Consider the following 18,448-nt stretch of genomic DNA (forward strand, 5'->3'; position numbering starts at 1 on the left):
TAGTTGGGGGGGATGAAAGGACGGCAGCTTCCCCCTGGAAGGCGGCTACTTTGCTCCCTGAGGTGGAAAGCGAGGGCTAGGATGTGAGGATGGGGCTGCTTCTCAGAGGGAGTGCGGTGTGACGGCTGTTTTTGGGTGCCACCAGAGCCAGCCCTGCCATCGCCACGCCAGATGGGGTTGGTCCGGGTCTGGGTTTGGATTTGGGTTTGGGGTGAGGTCTGGGTCTACATGTAGATTTGGGCCTGAGTTTGGGTTTTGATCTTGGTTTGGGTCTGGGCTGGGTCTAATCCATACTAGGGTGCGGATTTAGGTCTGGGGGTATGTTTAGATTTAGAACTAGGTTTGGGTGTAGGTTTAGGTTTAGATTTGGGTCTGAGCTCTGAGACACACCCTCAGCAGATGGCGGGGTAGCCCCTTTAAGACGAGCGCGCCGCGCCACCGCGGCGGGGCGTGTGCGCGCAGGGGTGGTGACCGCGCGCGGGGGAGCGGAAAAATGGCGGCGTTCTGAGCGCGGCCATGGCGGGGGTGCTGAGGGCGCTCAGGACGGCGGGGCCGGCGCGGCCGTTCCACTGCAGGGGCCTGGGCGGGGCAGCGGGGCCGCCGAGCACCCGCCAGTTGCGGGAGGCCGAAGAGGCCGCCCCAGTGTTCCAGTACACGGGGAAGGCGGCCAGGCGCAGGGACCGCGTGTTCGTGTGGGGCTTCAGCTACTCGGGCGCCCTGGGCGTCCCCAGCTTTGTGAAGCCTGACGCGGGCTGGAAGAAGCCGCGGCGTATCCAACCCACGCCGTACCGCCTGGAGACGGAGGAGAAGGTGGGCCCGGCCCGGCGAGGCCGCCGTTTCCACCCCCCCCCCTCCCCCCTTCCCACCGGAGCCTGGTCAGGGCTCTGCCCAGCGAGAACGGCGCTGCGGGATCGGGTTTAAGGGCTTTGCCGTGATTCACAGTTTTTTGTCGATATAACAGTGTTACTCGGGATGATTATTGGTATAACTGCAGCAGCATACAGGTTGGAAAGTATATATCTGTAGTTTTGTCAGAGGCATAAGAGAACCAGGGTGGGAAGAACATTTGCCAGAGAAAACGCGCCTCGCCTCCAGTGGCTCCGTGGCTCCTCCCACACGACAAATAGGAAGCTTGTCTTGAAAATATTACTCTTTTGCCTACATGTTTCACTCGTTGTGCTCTGCTGTTCAGTGCAGAGAAGATCAGAACATTCATAGAATATCTTGAGCTGGAAGGAACCCACATGGATCATCGACTCCAACTGCCGGTCCTGCACAGACATCCCAACAATCCCACCACGCACCCGAGAGCGTTGTCCAAACACTCCTGGAGCTGTCTTGGTGCCATGAGCGTTGCCCTGAGGAGCCTGTTCAGTGCCCGACCACTCTCTGCGGGAAGAACCTTTTCCTGATATCCAGCCTAACCCTGCCCTGACACAGCTCCAGCAGTTCCCTCGGGTCTTGTCACTGCTCACACAGAGGAGAGATCCATGCTGCCCCTCATGAGGAACCTGCAGACCCCGATGAGGTCTGACCTCATTCTCCTCCAGGCTGAACAAACCAAGTGACCTCAGTTGCTCCTCACATGGCTTTTGTCCTGGGCTTTTTTTGGCAAAAGGAATAAAATGGCAGTGTTATTCTTTTAATATCTTTTTGCTTGATTGGGTTTTTTTTGTAATCTGCTGATGCAGGTCAGCAGACAGGTCTTCCTGTTGTGTTTGAATGAGGCCAAAATAATATAAAAATAAAGATGTATGCACATGAAAACAAAAAGGCAAAAAAATTGGACTTGAATTTGCGCCATTGTGCTTATCACACAAGAATGTTTCTGATAATTTTTGCAAAATTGTACTTGTCTTGAATTTGGGCTGTATATGGATGTAGCTTAATGAGGGATGAATGCTGATGAACAAATAGCGTGGGGTGAAACTTGCTTTTCTAAGCCACAATTGCTAACTGAATGGTGTGGGTTTTGTCTGTCTTTAAAGATATCCTCTGCTGCCTGTGGTTATGGATTCACGCTGCTGGCCTCTAATACCACGGACATCACCAAAGTGTGGGGTATGGGGCTCAACAAAGATTCCCAGCTTGGATTCCAGAGGAGCAGAAGAGATCAAAGTAAGGATTGAAGTGTTTTAAAGATTTACGGGGTGGGGAGGGGGGGGGCACAAGAGGGCACTGCAGGATACCTGTGGTACAGGAAACTTCAGTTTGAAGGTGTGAAAAATATCAGGAGGCTTTGATGCAGTGCCAGGCTGGGCTTGTTGGTTTTTTTAAAGAGATCTTTTTCTTGAACTTAACTGTGTTTTTCTGTGCTTTGTACTTGGTCAAGATGTGCCTCTGTTCTATATACTGCACTTACAGAGTTTAGTTACATCCAGGCGGGAATGGAACTATTTATTCTGGAAAATGTGGATGTTGGTTAAGGTGTGGCTTTGAATCTATAGTTTGAGAGTAGACAATATTAGGGGCTAGTTAATTAATCGATTTTGGCAGGGTGGTTTGCTCACTTCTGTTGCCTATGCACTTCTAAACTAAATTCCTTTCCCACAGAGCTCTTTTTATAGTCATTTGGTTGGTTGCGTTTTTTTCGGTTGTTTTGTTTGTGAAGCTGTAGGGCGTTTTTTTAAATTATTTTAATAGCAAGTTGGATTTTGAAGGAAAACCACATTATTCAGTCATTCTGTCTTATTCCAGGCTCTCAAACCATTTAAGATGATGATTTCTGTGCAGAAAATGGACACTTTTCACCAAAGGCAAATAGGAGAAACACAAACTTTCATCATAAAATGGCTGTCTCTGAAGACATTCCTCCATAAACAGTCGAGGAAAATCATGTTAAAAGCAGTTTTTATAATGTATAAGAGTGTAATGCATCTGATATGGGCAAAATCTTAAAAGTCTTTGGAGAAGCAAAGTAAATTGCAGCTACAGTGCAGCATGCTGAGGTTTGCTGCTTTGTGCTGGCCCGCTGGATAGATCCCCAGCAGTGTGTATGCACAGCAAGTGTGAGCTTAAACAGCAGCGGAAAAATGCAGGGGCTGGAAAAGCCTCTCCTGACTTCTGCTTTTAAGGGTTTCAGCTCTTGCTGTGTCTTCGTTCTGCACGTGCTGATGTCTCAGGTGTGTCTTGTGGTTATCTTGCCTGTCATCTGACCTGGAGATTATTTTTGCCAGAGAATCCAGAAATAGGTTAACTAGTTTTGCAGTTCAAGCCCTGCTAAGTAAGAGTGTTTGGCAGGATCTGTTGAAAGTGGGAATTCAACAGTGGGATTGCTACTGCTCCTTACTTCCCTCCGACGAGCTTTCTTTTGGGATGTGCTGCTCATTACTGTTTTACAAACTTACTTTGTTACCCACTGGTTCCAACACTGTCTCTGTAGATGCTTTATTTCCAGGGGAATTTGTGTCTGACTTTTAGATGGTTGTATCTGAACTACTAATATTTCATTCTTATCCTCCTCTTCCTTAGCCACCTCATTGCCTCTATTCTTCAAAATCCCTCAGCCATCAGTGATTACCACAGATCCTAATAGCCTGTGTTGCACTGCTGGAAGGAACAGAGAGAGAGGAAAAGATTTTTTTGCTTTGTGACTTCCACGTGTCTTTAGACAGAGACTTGGCTGCCTTTCAGCTCCTGCTCTATTGCATGGCAGGCACCCGCCATTCACAAACATCCTGTTGTCACATCCAGTGCCTGCCTGTCCTCACATCCAGTAGTGTCTTACTGCAAAAGGGCTTGTGTAGATTTTCTAGGGTTTTTTTTAATTATTATTTTTATTGAAGACAGTGAGAACCAGTTAAAGCACTGCTGCATGTGAGCAAAATATTTCTTTGAGTCCTCTGGGATTTGATTTCACTTGTTACAGTGACTTTCTTTGATATCAAAGCTTTTTATCTCCCCTTAACCTTTTCCCTAGTACTGATTTATGTTTTGCTGTTCTTTTTTGCTCCCCCCCCAATGACTATAACTGATTACATATTCTTCAAGTTACTAAATCTTTTTCAAGTACAGTATGTCATTTTCTTTCATAAATGTTTGATCTCTTATTCCCTATTGAGCTAGCCTAGCTAGTCTTTCCTGCATTCCTTTTTTCTGAAAGAGCCTTTAATCTACTGTTCTTTAAATATAAAGCCCTAAGATTTTTTTGTTCACCTTTCCTGATTTTTTTGTTGTTTGTGATTCTTGCTCTTTTATCTTGTTTGCAATATCCCCATTTTCACACAGTACTTAGTTTGTACCTGGTGTTAAGTTCTGGTAATCCAGCCTTATTCATCAAAGTGGTTGAACATACGGCTGAAAGCCTCAGTTTCTCAATTCTGCCACCTGAAGCCTTAATTCAGCCTTTAGGTGTGGTGGACCTTTGATTAGGCAGTGATATTGGCTTGAGCCTTCACCATGGCTTTTACCTTCTCTCTTTCTCTGCAATAAATTTCTGTCAGCCTCTGTCTTGGCTTTCTAAAATGTATCTGCTTTTGTAACAAAGGAGAAGTGAGTATGTGAATGTACAACAGAATCAGCAAATATATGCTAAATTTACTTTATGGAAGCTACTGACTTAACATTTTTCTGTCTTCATTAAGCTAAGGGCTATGAATATGTCTTGGAACCATCTCCAATTCCACTACCGCTGGAGAAGCCGCAGCAGACTCGAGTCTTGCAGGTGTCCTGTGGGAGAGCCCATTCCCTGGTCCTGACAGATAGTGAAGGAGGTATAATGTCATTTGTACTGTGGACAAGGGATGCCTGACTATGCTTTTATTAAGAGCTCAAAAAAAAATTGATTTCTGTCCTTTAGAACTAGACCGATCCCAGGTGGGCTGTCTGCACTGTAAATGGAATATAGGCAGCTGTTGGCCTTTGTGGGATTGCTGCTGCAAGGGAGAAATGTGAGCTCTGCTTGGCTCAAACTGTAAATGTGTTGGGAGCTTTTTCACTCTGAGGTTTGTTTATCTTGCCCGAGGCCTGGCTGAAGTGCAGCCTGTTTGTCAGTTCACTCAGACATTTTTTGAATGCAGCTTTGGGTGACTATGCCAATACTCCTGTGTTACTTTCCCCTTGGAGCTCTGGAGTGCTGCATTAATACAAGCAATTAATTAATTAATAGCCTTTTATAGAGAAGATCCTGTTTGCGAATTATCTCTCCATGTCTTTGGGAATTCTGTGGTGCAGTGGCTTCAGTGCTGCGCCAGGCGATTCAGTGCAGCTTCTCAGTGGGTGAGCTGGTTGGTTGGTTGATTTACCGCTCCAGTGGGAACGCTGATCTATTTCTGAGTCTCCTTGACAACGCAGGATGAACCAGGCAATTCCTGACAAACAGCCAATGAATGGGCTCCAGGTACCGCTGCTGTGCCTGCAACAATATTGCTGGATTTTGTTGATGAAAATGGATTCGGTCACTTAAATTAAAGTGGACTTGCTTTGAAGAAAGCTTATGCCATTTTTCTGTTACAGTGCTCTCCCTTTCAGACTGAGAATGGCATGAAAATATTTTGTGGACCTGAAAAGAGGCTTTCAGGGGATTGGACAGTAATAAAACTAATGCATTTTATCACTGTTTTTCAGTTTTCACAATGGGAAACAATTCTTATGGACAGTGTGGCCGGAAGGTTATTGAAGATGAAATTTACAGGTGAGAATTTAAAGATCCTGAACTTTCTTAATGTTAAAAACATAATTGCATGAAAACAACTCCGCAGAAAGGCCTAAGGTGGGAAAAGTGGTAGTATAGGCATGCCATTTAAGATTAAGGAGGCTGAGAACAGGCTTTTGGTGCTGCAGGCATCATACAAGTGGCCTGGCTTTGAACTTAGACTGGACACTAATGTTCTGCTGACCACATTCACAAAAGACAAAAGGATGGTCAGCATGGGACAGTTCTCACAGGGCGTAGAAAGGAAACTCAGCCTTCATAAATTGCTTGAAGTAATTGGTGTTAGTAGTTGAGCTTTCTCCCTTTAACCGCTCAGAGCCCACATGCAATTCCTGAGGGTGTTAGAAATGCCATTTAGTTATGAAAGAGATGTGCTTTTGTTGAATCTCTATTGTAACTGCCTCTGAATCTGTAGTGCTTTTCCTTCACAGGGTTTTTTGTGGACCACACCAAAGCATATGCTCAAAATGCTCTGTAAGATAGCAGTGAGCAAGTGGATAGTGGGAATGTGTAAGTGGAAGTTTCTGATTCCCTGGCAGGACCTACAAGAAATCTTGCTCATTGCTCTCTCTGTGATCCACAGCACTTGGAGTGTAGAGTTTGAGAAAATAGCTGTAAAAAAAATTAGGTAGCTTTTGTTAACCTTGATACTGCAAGTCAGTCATTGGATTGTTCATAATTCCTGGTATTGTGAAAGAATGACAGGGATGTTAGCACTACACTGGCTCTGGAATATTTGGTTAATCCCTAGTTAAGTGTAGTGTTTATATAGGTGCTGCAGTATTATGTAGTGTCTGTGCTCATTCTAGACTAGGGACCATCTTTGAGGATTGCTCCTACCCCTAATTCTCATGAAAAGTTATATTTAAAAAGTGACAGTTCTTAATTTCTTAAAGAAGAGAATGTAAAATTATGTTCCTTCTTCATGCAGTTATTTTGCATGTGGAACTACATGTGGACAAATCTCTTCTTGTAATAATAAAGTGGCTTTCAGTAAAGGCAGGTTTACCTTTGCTTTTTTCAGTTGCAGTCCTCTGAAGTCTTCTATGTTGTCTTTTTTCTTCTCGGTGGTTGTTTGGTGTCTAGTGAAAGCTATCTCATTCATCAGCTGAAGGAGTTTGACAGCAGAGTTGTCCAGGTAAGAGGATCATCAGAACTCAGTTCTGAAGGTGGATTGAAAGCTGAGCTCAGAGGGTGGCAGTCATTGGCATGAAGCCAAGTTGAAACCGGTGGTGAGGAGTGCTGTATCCCAGGGGTCAGTACTGGGTCCATCCTGTTTACTTTTTCACTAGTGGTCTGGATCACTGAGTGTACACTTATACACTTAGCAGGTTAACAGATGGCATAAACTGTGAGGAGTGGCTGATAAACCAGAGGATGGTGCTGCCATCCAGAGGCTGGAGAAATGGGCCTATGTGAACCTTATCAAGTTCAGCAAGGGGAAGGGCCAGGTCCTGCCGCTGGGTAGGAGCAGCCCCAGACATCACTGTGTGCTGGGGGTGACTGGCTGTGAGGAAAAGGCCCTAGGGGTTCTAGTGGGCACCATGTTGACCATGATCTGGCAGTGTGCAGAGAAGGCAAATGATGCCCTGGGCTGCTTTAGGAGGAGTGTTACCTGCAGGTCAAGGGAGGTGGTTCTTCCCTTTTGCTCAGCATTGTTGAAGTACAGTGTCCATTTCTGGGCTTGCCAGTATAGGGAGGTCATTCTGACACCTCATCTCTTCCTGTCCTGATTTCTTGTTCCCCTTGTCAATTTTATCTTGCTTGGGAGTTGTTTTAGTTTGAATTTTGTCTTTCCCTTTTCAAAAGTGAGCTGTGAGACCATCACTTAGACTAGCCAGCATTTCTCTAGGGCAGGTGCCCTGGAGAGCAAGGGACTGCAGAGCAGCAGAAATGCCACTATGCCTGCCATGGCTGCAGTATTCCCAGGAACAGTTTGTTAGTATATCTGTGCCCCTGTAGACATACTCTGTGGGCAAACATTGCTCTTGTTTCAAGGAAGGGTCATTCAGTTAGGTTTACCTGATGAGACTGTGGCATGGTACAACCTGAAAATGTTTTGAATTAGGCTGGTAAACTTCTGTTTGGACTTTTCATGGTTTTATTTTTTCGAGGGGGTTGAATACTTGGTACCTGTTTGTACTTTGATAACAGCAGTTATGTGCTTGAGATTGTTAGTGCCTCTCTTATCTTGTTGATTAAATCCCTTTAATCTTTGGCTAATTTTTAATGTCTGCTTTTGAACTTTTTGCTTGGCTTTAATTCATGCCAAGCCTGTGGCAGACATGATTGCTAGTTCAACATAAATGTAGATTTGAGAACAGCTGTGTGCCTAGAGCACTTACATGGCAAGGAATCAATAGCAGTTTGTAGCTGGCATCAAGAGCCATGTCGTTAGCACTCTGGGAAAGGAGAGCTCTTATTTACCCTTTGCTGTTTTATTGTGTTGTACTGCTGAATTGAGCTTTCTTTCCCTGTTGGATTTCAGAACAAATCAACTGAAACATCACTTTGCATCAAAAATATGCTGCTAGTTTTGGCGTTGTATCTTGCTGTTCAGTGTTGTGTCCTGCTGTTCTTGGTCTTCCCCATCTGTAGAGCCATTTGATCAGGAGAGAAAGGTCAAAATCTGAAGTGATGAGCATTGTAGAGGCTCAGTTTATCTGCCAGTAATGCTTCATTACATTGAGTCTGAACACATGACCTTTCCTGACCAGCTCTGACTTTTTGTTTGTGTGCAGGTAGTGTGTGGGCAGGACCACAGTCTGTTTAGAACCAAGAAAGGTTCAGTCTATGCATGTGGATGGGGAGCTGATGGACAAACAGGTAGGAGCTCAGCTCAGCTTGCTTTTCAGGGAATTGATGAATATAGCAAGTTGTCATAATTCACAGCTTATGATATGTATTTGTCATGCATGTGTGGACAGAAAGGGGCTGGTATGTTTCCAGCTGTGCGCAGATGTTCTTGGTACTCTTGTATAACCAAACTGAGACAATCCAATTCATTTTTGGAGGAGCTTTAGGGTTCCATGCAAGGCAATCCAAGCATGCAGTCTGAGGAGAATGTGTGCTGTTGAAAGCTTCTGAGGGGATGTGGAAGTGACATGGGCAGCTTAGCTCCCCAGTTCTGTGCAGGCTTTGCCTTCCTGATTCTCGTTTCAGGATGTTTTGCTTCTTGCTCTTTTGAACTGACTAAGCTCTTTGGCAGCCTCTGATATCTTAGCATGGGATCTTTGGGCAGGCACTTTTTCTGGTGGCTTTTGCTGTCAGAGAACTTCCTCACATTCATTCCTGCTGTTTAGTCCTGCTGCTCCCAAAGCTGTGTTCCTCCCATGTTTTTTTGTGCCAATATGCTGTAGCCCATTTTTCTGTCATCTACATTCTGGTCTCTTTTCCAGGCAGCAATTTGTCATGTAAAGCATTTGCTTCCCAGCCTCTTTTGCCACTTCCCTTGCTGTTATCTAACTGGTTGCAGTGTGCTGTCACTCATGGCTCTCCTTGCAGAAGACAGGATGCAGCCAGCTTGTGAAACTTCATCTCTTTCAGGATATCTGCCTGGCTTTGTTGCTGTTCTTCAAACACTTTGGTCCATGCAGACAAGAGAGATGAGACTGTTTTCCAGGTGTGATCGTATAAAGTTGTTGTGTACTCCAGAGAGGTAGTTTTGGCTACTGGAAGTGGTGTTTATGGCTGCTTGTTCATTGAAGCTAAGCAGTATGGACAGAAAGATGTCTTTTGGAGGATGCCTGATTTTGTTACATGACAAAATGGTCCTATGCAGGCGTTAAAAGTGCATCTGGAAAAAATTCTTCATCATCTCTCAACTTTTTTTCTTTCAGGTCTTGGACACTACAACATCACCAGTGTTCCTACTAAGCTACGTGGTGACATTGCTGGAGTAAACATTATCCAGGTCTCTTCCTATGGGGACTGTTGTCTGGCTGTTTCAGATGAAGGAGATGTCTTTGGTTGGGGCAATTCAGAATACTTGCAGTTGGCATCTGTCACAGAAACCACACAGGTCAGTTGGCCTGGGAGTGTGTTTTTACATGTTTCAATTCAGCTGCTGTGCACAGAGTTAAAGATGATGCACTTATCCCTGCTCTGGGTCCTTCTGACAGCAGTGTAAATTGATATAAACTAATACTACTAACAGACTGCTTTTACCTATGCTTATAAAACCAACTTATCTGACATGTTTGTATAGTTTTAGGGCAGTATGTTTCCCAGCTTTAATAGGCAAAGGCTTCTGTCTCCTCACCCCAGTTTGTTAGTCTAAGAACTCCATGAGACCCAGCTCAAGTGCTTTTGCGAGTTTCAGGACAGGAATTAGTCTTTTGGCTGGCTAATCTAGAATTTCGAATGGACGTCCTTAGTAGGTTTATAACTGAGTCTTAAACAAATTCCAGTGTCTCACAGATAAAAGCTTTTTTGCAGCATACTTACATGGGACAAAAATACAACGCTGACTTCACACTAGGCATTGTAGTACTGAACTCATTAGGCAGATGGTCTCATCTTACAGTTAGTTTAGGAAGTGGAGTGAGGGAATTACTTAATACTCAAGCTACTCTTGGCAGAAGGCTAAGAGCAGACAGTTGCATTAGAATGGCTTTAGCAAAATTTTAGAAACCTTTGTTTCCCATGCCTCTGCTGATGTATCCTTAATGTAGGGCTAAATCCTGAGACCTGTAATGCCTGAAAACAGTTATGCTGTGTAGTAGTTTTCCTGGCTGGGTGCTCGATGGAGGTCAGACGGGTCTGAAATGGATGAATGGCAAAAACGAGAGTCTTAGCTACAGTATAGATGAAGTCCAAATTGTGGAATAGCAGAACTGTGAAATCAGATTGCTCTTTACATGTGTCAAGCTGTGTATGTTTCTGTTGTGTTGGACTGTACCAAATAAGTGCAATTTTCTTCTAGTGATTTTTCTTCATAATGTTCAAAAATGCCACTGCAAACCAAATTTTAGTGATCTAGTCCATCGTGAAAACTTGCAAAAATGTTTACGTATTGACTTCCCTGTTGTGTCTGACTTGGAGAACCAAGGGATAGAAGCAGACATTAGGCATTTCTAGCCTTGTTGTCTTTCATATAAGCTTTTTAGTGGGTAACCTTTTCCACCTTGTCCTCACCTTAATGAATTTCATGTAGGTTTTTTTTTAAATTTTTGGACTTGCACTTACTCTGTTATTCAGGCAATAAAGTTATGTCAGGAATCCAGTGTATGTAAGCTGTAACCAGAACCGGAGAATAAGTTAAAATGTGTTTGCAGTTTACCTTGTGTCTGACAACTCCTCTGCAATCTCATACAGGTGAATGTTCCCAGACATTTGCCATTCAAGATTGGGAAGATAAAGGAGGCTGCCTGTGGAGGGACTGGCAATGCTGTGCTAACAGGTGAGTTCACTTCTAGGATCATTCACTTTAGTGCAAGGCCATGCAGTAGGTGAATTGTAACATCGTGGAACAAGCATGTTGTTTTCTGGAAATAGGTAAGTACTGTCCATGACGAGGAGAGCTGTGATTTAAGAACGTACTAGAGGAGTTGTTTTCACTAGTACAGAGCATTGCTTCCAGCGTGTGCTGTTTTGAGAGCTTCTGCAGACTAGAACAAGAGTATGGCTGCTGTTGCCTGTCACATGGGCCGTGTGTGGCCTTTGATGAGTGCGGATATAGGGAGGAAGTAAGGCCACACTTCAGACTCCATATGAATCTGACATGTTTATAAATCTTGATAAACTAGGACAGAAAGTAGAGAGTTCTGAGAACAGTGAAAGTCTGCAGCAGTTTCTTAGTGACTGTTCCTTGGATTGTCAGTGGCTGGGGAGCACAGCTAGAGGGTTGCTGAGTGAAGGAATGAGGGAGGGGATTGTACTGCTTTTATGAAGGATTATCTTGAGGAAGATGTTCATATTTATGATGGAGTCCTCGTGATGACCAGACATTCGAGCTTCTAGCGTGAAGGGAACAGAGCTAGCTGACTTAGAAACTTACTCTGTCTTACACTGTCCAACTGCTGACTTTCTCAGGCACCCAGCTTGAGGCAGAATGCCAGGCAGAGTGATGAGCCTACTGGTGGTTTGGGCATGCCTCAAAGGAGAAAGCCATGATAATAAACCCTCAACCTCTATCCCATCAGTCAGTAAGCTGAAGTATTTTATCCAGCCCACACTGTCTTGGCATTATTTCCCTATGAAAGTTTTGCCTGGGAAGCTTGACTGCTTACACATCTTAGGAAAAAACTGAGGCATTTGGATGAGAATGCATTGTTTGCAGATTTGAAATAATCAAAAGGTGTTAGACTGGTCTGGGAGAAAGGAAAATATTGCTTTGGTTTTGATTAACTCTTGGTCGTGGCATGAATTTCACAAGCACAGACTTTCTTACAGAATGTGTTCTTATTATAATACAGAAGAAGGAAATATTTTTGTCTGGGGATATGGAATTCTTGGGAAAGGACCAAACCTAATAGAGACAGCAGTGCCAGAGATGATCCCACCCAGCCTTTTTGGCTGGTCAGACTTCAATTCGGACATCTGTGTTGCTCATATTCGCTGTGGACTCAGCCAGTTTGCAGCACTTACAAGTAAGTTTCTCATCCTCCTGTTGTGGGGAAGTCAGATTGCTGTGTTATTGGCAGAAAAGAAGACAAACCAAAAGAAAAAAAAAGAAAAACACAAAAAAAGCACCCATCTTTCTTGAAACTGAAAGCACACTGGAATGCAGCGGGGGGGCAGGCAGCAGGTTTCTGGCATACATACTGTGCTAACTTATGCATTAATTAAGAAAGTGTTATTTGTCTAAAGCAAACAAAAAAACTTCTCTCAAACAGGAAACCTGGAAGGTTTTCCCATTTCCCTGTGCAGAATTTGTGCACTTTAGGAGCAGCACGAATTTATAAATTAAAACTGAGTCTAAGTGGAGCTGGATGTCAGGGTTTCTTGGCATTTCTGAACAATTGAGTTAACAGCCCGATATGGGCAGACCCGGACATTTAATATGCAAAGGGTATGACACTGTGCTGTGTGCACCCTGTGTGGGTTCCCAGCTTTTGAAGGGTTTGGAATTTGAGAGTCATTTGACATCAAGCAGCAGAGGGCAGCAGCACAGACACCCACAGCGAGTGTTTGTGGAGGGGCACTGCAGTGCCGGTGCTGTGTCCTTTGGGACAAGCGGCGTGTGGGACACTGTCAGTCTTGTTGCAGGGTGCTTGTAGCTGGGCTCCCCTTAGTGTTCAGGAAGTATTAGAAACCATGTTTTGATTAAATTATACATACTTTATAGATTGTGCTTTGGTTGTCTCTGCAGTGGGGCTGATCCAAACACTTCCAAGATCTACATATTTTCCTGAGGATCATAAAACTTTTAACTCTGTTAAACACAAGTTTTTGCTTTTCCCCAGCTGTCGTTAGAAGGTCACTTCTGTCAGGCAGCTGAATAAGCAGTCCCCAGGTGATGGCTTGGGACAGATCTCACTGTCTTGCTTACTGGATTTGCTCTGCTTATAGCTGATATGGATCAGTTCCAATTGTCTGACTTCCAGCACAAATGATTCATTTCTCAAATGATTCCCTGGAATTTCTTCTGCTGTGCTCTTTCTTCAAATAAAATGCTAAAGCAATAGCTGTAAGAGGGGGAAACAAAGACTTGTGTACAGAACTTGTTGCTTGTCCTGCTCATTAGGCATTTTCCCCAAAGACAAGTACATTTATTGTACCTTGAAGTAAATTGGTGGCTGTCATACTGCTTGTATAACCCTGTATACTCCCAGAAGCACTGTAGCCACATTTACCAACATCACAAATAGAATTTGTCCTTTTTAATGTCTCTGTTCTTTTCTATTATTTTTTTTTCTCCTGTATAGACAGAGGAGAACTGTTTGTATGGGGCAAGAATCTAAGAGGGTGCCTGGGAACTGGAAGAATGGAAGACCAGTATTTCCCGTGGAGGGTAAGGATTGTGATATTAATGCCAAGAGTATATTCTTTGGCTAGTTTTTCTTGTGTGGTTTTGTTGAGTAATTCTGAAAGAACTGGAAGTCTAAGATGACTGTAGAAGTGCTGTTTTCCAGAGGTCCTTGTGTAGCCTGCTTAGGGATGGAGGTATTCAGTAATCCTTTTATTCTCCTATGCCAGTAACGATTTCAGATCCCGAAACAGCATCTGGTGCTGTGCCACCACATCTGAACAGTTCTCATCTCCTTCCTGTCCACCATCATCTACATGCTGCCCTTACTGCCTCTTCCCTCCTCTTCTAACCTGTGCTTCACTTTTGTATGTGCTGCAGAGAAAACTGCCAGTATTGGTCATCTGTCCCAGAAGAAATTACTTATCTAAATTAGGTGAACATTTTGATCATGGTGCTCAGTCTGTCGTGGCTACAGGTCTGCATAGTGGTGGGCTTCCTTCCCAGCTGTGATGGTGGGTCACTGGACTGACTGTGAGGTTACAGTAGGAGATCCTTATTCAGCTGTTTTCATAGCTGTTGCATAGCACTTCCAGTTCTACTCCCTTCCCTCAGATGGCTCTGAGAGCCAGACTCAGTGAATGTAGAAGAGTCCTTGGCTCTGGAGTTCAGCCTAACTGATGTACCTGGTCTCCATGAAGGCCAGGTAGGAGAGGAGGTAGGCAATCAGTGGAACTACTCTGGAGTTCCTGTTCATGTGTCTGAGCTTGCAGTGGATGTGTTTCTGTAATATGTTTTTTCCTCCTTGTAAACATGAATAAAATCAGATCAGCTCTGGAACATTTGCCTAAAATCACATTGCTGTGGCTGAGTGGAATTTCTGAATTCTCCAAGCGTGGCACATCCAGGTTTCCCTATGTGTGGATGTTGGGGGTTGTGCTCCTTCAGACAGCCAACTCCTGTCTCACAGTGCTATGGCAATGTGCCGGGATCCTTGTCTGTGACCTCCTCTTGTCCAAGAATTGGCCAGCTCTCCTCTCTCTTAGCTCTAAGGAAAAACTTGCTTTTTTAGCCTCTGCTTTCCTCAAGTTTGAGGTCAGCTTTAAAGTGAAGGAGCCTGTAATTTCAGGAGTAAGGAGTTGGTCTCTTAGTCAAAGCACAAACTGCCTTAGGCTGAGTTGAGCCTTTGCCTTGTTCCAGTTCTTGCTGATGAGAGAAGAGGCAAATCCTTGTGGTGCTTGGGCAGATGTTCTTCCTGCTCTCTGTTCAGTCATGCTGCTTTTGCTGCTGAACAGATGGGCTGAGGCTACAGTCTCATGGTCTGCTAGTGAGCCAGCTCTCCTGTCCTTCCAAAGCTTTATGTGCTTCTGTGGAGGAAAAAGAGGAGTATTTCACAGCTCAGTGCCCAAGCATGCCTGGTGCTGAATCTTGTTCTTTCTGGGTTTTCAAGTTGGCGCTTCCATTGGTACAAGGCCCTGTGAAACTAGCTGGCATATTGAGCAGAAGAGCTTGAGAAATAGGATATATCAGGTGCAAAGTACTAGCTTGATAAATAACCCATTCTCATGTATCTCATCCAGGTGACTGTACCCGGTGAGGTGGTGGATGTGGCATGTGGAGTTGATCATATGGTAAGCTTGGTCAAGTCTTTTACCTAGCAATGCTGCTGGGCCTCAGCACCATGCCAGGGCGATGGGGGGACTTGGTGATGAGCTTCTTGGAAAGGAAGACTCATTCTGTGAAGCCAAGTGATTGTGAGCAGAGACAGCCATAGCAGTGCCTGGGTGTGTTGTCATCTCTGCATCGTTGAAACACTCTGCCCTGGCTGCAGGAAGGAAGCACATTCCTTGAGGAGTGTGGAAATGCAAAGAGTGTTCTGGCTGGTTCATGATGAGCTCCTGAGAATCTGAGGCCCAGCCCCAAGCTGGTGAGCCTCTCTGTGCCTGAGGATGAAGAGCATCTCCCTCAAGGAAGGCTGGCATGGCATGAAATCTACAGCATAGGACATTGATTTATGGACACTCCCTGTCACCAGCTCTGGGGTGTCAGTGTTGAGCAGAGCCAAACTATTTCTTGAGGGGAAGGGGTTTTTTTATAGCTGTTTTTTATGTGGAAGAGAGGTTTTGCTGGCTCTTGAAGCCCAATCACAGCTGTCCTGAGTGGCCACCCCCAGCTGCACTGTGCCTGGGCTGCTGTCCCATGCGGAAACTGGATGCACAGCTGGATACAGAGTGGTGGCCTAGAGGCAGTGGTGTGCCCATGGGCTGTTGCAGGCTTTCTGTGTCAGCACTAAAGGCTGAACAGCCGAGGAACACATCTGAAGAGTAAGAACCTGTTTTCAGGGGAAAGTACTGTTAAATAAGACAGCAGGGAAAGATCAGTCTCAGGCTGTCTGCACTGCTGTGGCTGTGGGAGGACAGATAGATGGTGACAGAAGCCCATCTAGCCTATCATGGGAGGGAGGCTGGAAACAAAGTTCCTGCTCAGTTACCTGCCAACTTGGTGCTCAGGCATGGATCTCAGCAGTGCTCACTACTCCTCAGGTACTTTTTGTCTCCTTGTGCTGATCACACAACACAGTCTTTGATTTTTTTGGGGGGAGTCCCTGTACTCTTTCTGTTTTCAGAGGTATGGCAGCTCTCAGTTGCAGTTAGCCTGGGTTTTCAGGATTGCCTAGCAGGGGAAGGAGTCTTAATGGGTGAGAAGCAGAGCCTCAATCCTTGGTACCTTCTTAGCAGTAAGGTGATGGAAATAGGATGCAACATCTGTATGTACCTGTAGCAGGCACTTACCAATTTCACATCCAAGAATGGGAAACTGTCCCCTGTGAAACACTCCAAACATCAGGCAGAATTATCTTTTCTCTCTGTGGGATACTTCTACTGTGCAAATTATTTTGTCAAAATCCAAGCTGATATGTTTTAAATAAAGTGATTATAAAGTCTTTATTGGTAGTAATAGGAATATTCTTGAGCATGACTTCACACATGAGCCTCTCGGTCTTGCACTCTGCATTTAAACTTCAGCATTTTGGTTCACAGTGATGTGAGAGGAAACAACTTCTGTCAGCTGAGCCACCTTCACACCTGCAGAAGTGATACTGTTGTAGTCAGGCACTGCATCTATGGCCCCAGGGACACCACATACTCACATTTTGGCTTCGTTAGATGAAAATCTGTACCAAAACTCAGGGTTTAAACTTTACCTTGATGAAATAAGGTTTAAACTTTACCTTGATGAAGGGCTTTTCATAAAATACAGGAAAGGTGAACTAGTGGACACAGAAATAGAGACACATCTCTCAGTTCTTACTGACGTTCCTGTGAAACAGATATTGCTGGGTGGGTTGAGGCAGAACAAGCAGAAAGCTCCTGTAAAATTGATAGACCTTCACTGCTGTGAATTCTCATTTAGTTAGCTTTAATTTATACCTGATTCTACATGCGACTTGGGCAACTTGTGCTGTCTAAGCATGTCTTGTTAGCCTCATGGAAGTAGCTGTGCCCTTTCAATATGAGGAGGCTTATTAAAGCATTGCAAACAAATTGAAAACCTCTTGTAAGAAAGGTGTTACAAACAATTCCCATCACGGATGTTGCTGTTGAGGAGGGCTGGTTAGTGCTGGGCTCTCGGCTGCTCTCATGCACAGCTGTTTCCCAATGCACCTTGGGGCTGGACCTTCTGCAGAGCTGGGATGAGTTAGCACCATGTCATACCTTGTTGTGTAGCACTCTTGCTGTGCAATAAATTGAAAATTCTGCGTGTTGATGAAATGCCAGTGAGGTCTTGAGCCCTAAATAGAAGTGTTTTATGGCTTAATGCAGTGGGGGCATTTGCGCTTTCATTACAGTGGCTGTGGGATTCTTAGACCCTGCTTGGTGGGAACCAGGTTAGTGGCACTGGGTCTGCAGTTCAGCAAGACCAGCACTCACCTTTGTTTTGGTTACAGTGGCAGGGGGGCAATTTGACCTTGGTCAGGTGCTGCCCAAGCTGCTCTGTTACCATCTCCCCTGCATCAACAGGACAGAGGGAGAAGATCTAAAGGAAAGCATGTGGGTTGGGATAAGGACAGGGCATCACTTACACGTTACCATCATAAGCACAACAGATTCATGTTGGAGAAACTATTTTATTGCTGAGGAATAAGAAGAAATCTAAAAGTGCCTTTCCCATACCTCTCTTTTCTTCCCAGGCTCATCCTTAATCCTGGTTTTTCTCTCTCCTCCCTTTCCTGCACCGACCTTGGTGTCTGCATGGTTGTCTCTCACAGATTCTCACACTATCCAGGCTGCTGCTGTGCAGCAGTTTTTCCCCCTTCTAAAGTGTGTTCTCCCAGAGGTGCTGCCAGCATTGCTGATAGGCTCGGTCTTGGCTCAGAAAATGAAAATACCCTCTTTGCCCTGCCACCCCTTACCTGTTGAAGGCAGGCCCAACCTGCATGGCTTGTGCTCCTCCCACAGGATTGAGGGGCCCTGCCATGCTGGGGTGACCCCAGGTCACCACCAGTGTGCACTGCAAGGCAACTTTGTATAATTTTGTCCTTCAAAGTATGGTAAAGTAGCCCAAAATACACCTGCATTCCTAAATATACCTGCAGCGAGGGGGGTGGGGGCCAGGGATGCACATTGGGAGCAGCTCAAATTAGATCTAGAATAACCTACTTGATTTGGCATTGATTACATGAGTAATTCACCCTCTGAACAGCACCGTGCCGGCATGTTTAGCTTAAAATAGCGCAGAAGGGCACAGAGCCCTGTGCATGTACAGCTCCGAGCACAGCAGTGGCTGAGGGCTGAAGGAGCTGCAGGAGAGATGGATGAAAGGTTCAAGCCCAAGTGCCCTGTCCACACCCTGCCATCCTGCTGGCAATTTCCTGCTGGAGAGCT

General features: G+C 45.0%; 1 protein-coding gene across 2 annotated transcripts; it reads left to right on the top strand.

Moving 5' to 3' along the window:
• The first annotated feature begins 446 nt into the window (after positions 1–446).
• RCC1L (RCC1 like) lies at positions 447–16,510 on the top strand. Of its 2 annotated transcripts, XM_032707842.1 has the most exons (11): positions 447–810; positions 1,989–2,118; positions 4,584–4,712; positions 5,566–5,632; positions 6,740–6,791; positions 8,395–8,479; positions 9,493–9,674; positions 10,970–11,054; positions 12,070–12,243; positions 13,522–13,607; positions 15,143–16,510. In XM_032707842.1, the coding sequence occupies exons 1-11, from the start codon at positions 517–519 to the stop codon at positions 15,218–15,220; spliced, it is 1,362 nt and encodes a 453-aa protein (XP_032563733.1). In that variant the 5' UTR covers positions 447–516; the 3' UTR covers positions 15,221–16,510. The 2 variants fall into 2 exon arrangements, with proteins under 2 accessions (XP_032563733.1, XP_032563734.1); XM_032707843.1 differs by lacking the exon at positions 12,070–12,243 and having other exon boundaries at positions 487–810.
• Positions 16,511–18,448: the final 1,938 nt, after the last annotated feature.

Source organism: Chiroxiphia lanceolata, chromosome 20 (genome assembly GCF_009829145.1).
Source record: "Chiroxiphia lanceolata isolate bChiLan1 chromosome 20, bChiLan1.pri, whole genome shotgun sequence".
Taxonomy (NCBI): domain Eukaryota; kingdom Metazoa; phylum Chordata; class Aves; order Passeriformes; family Pipridae; genus Chiroxiphia; species Chiroxiphia lanceolata.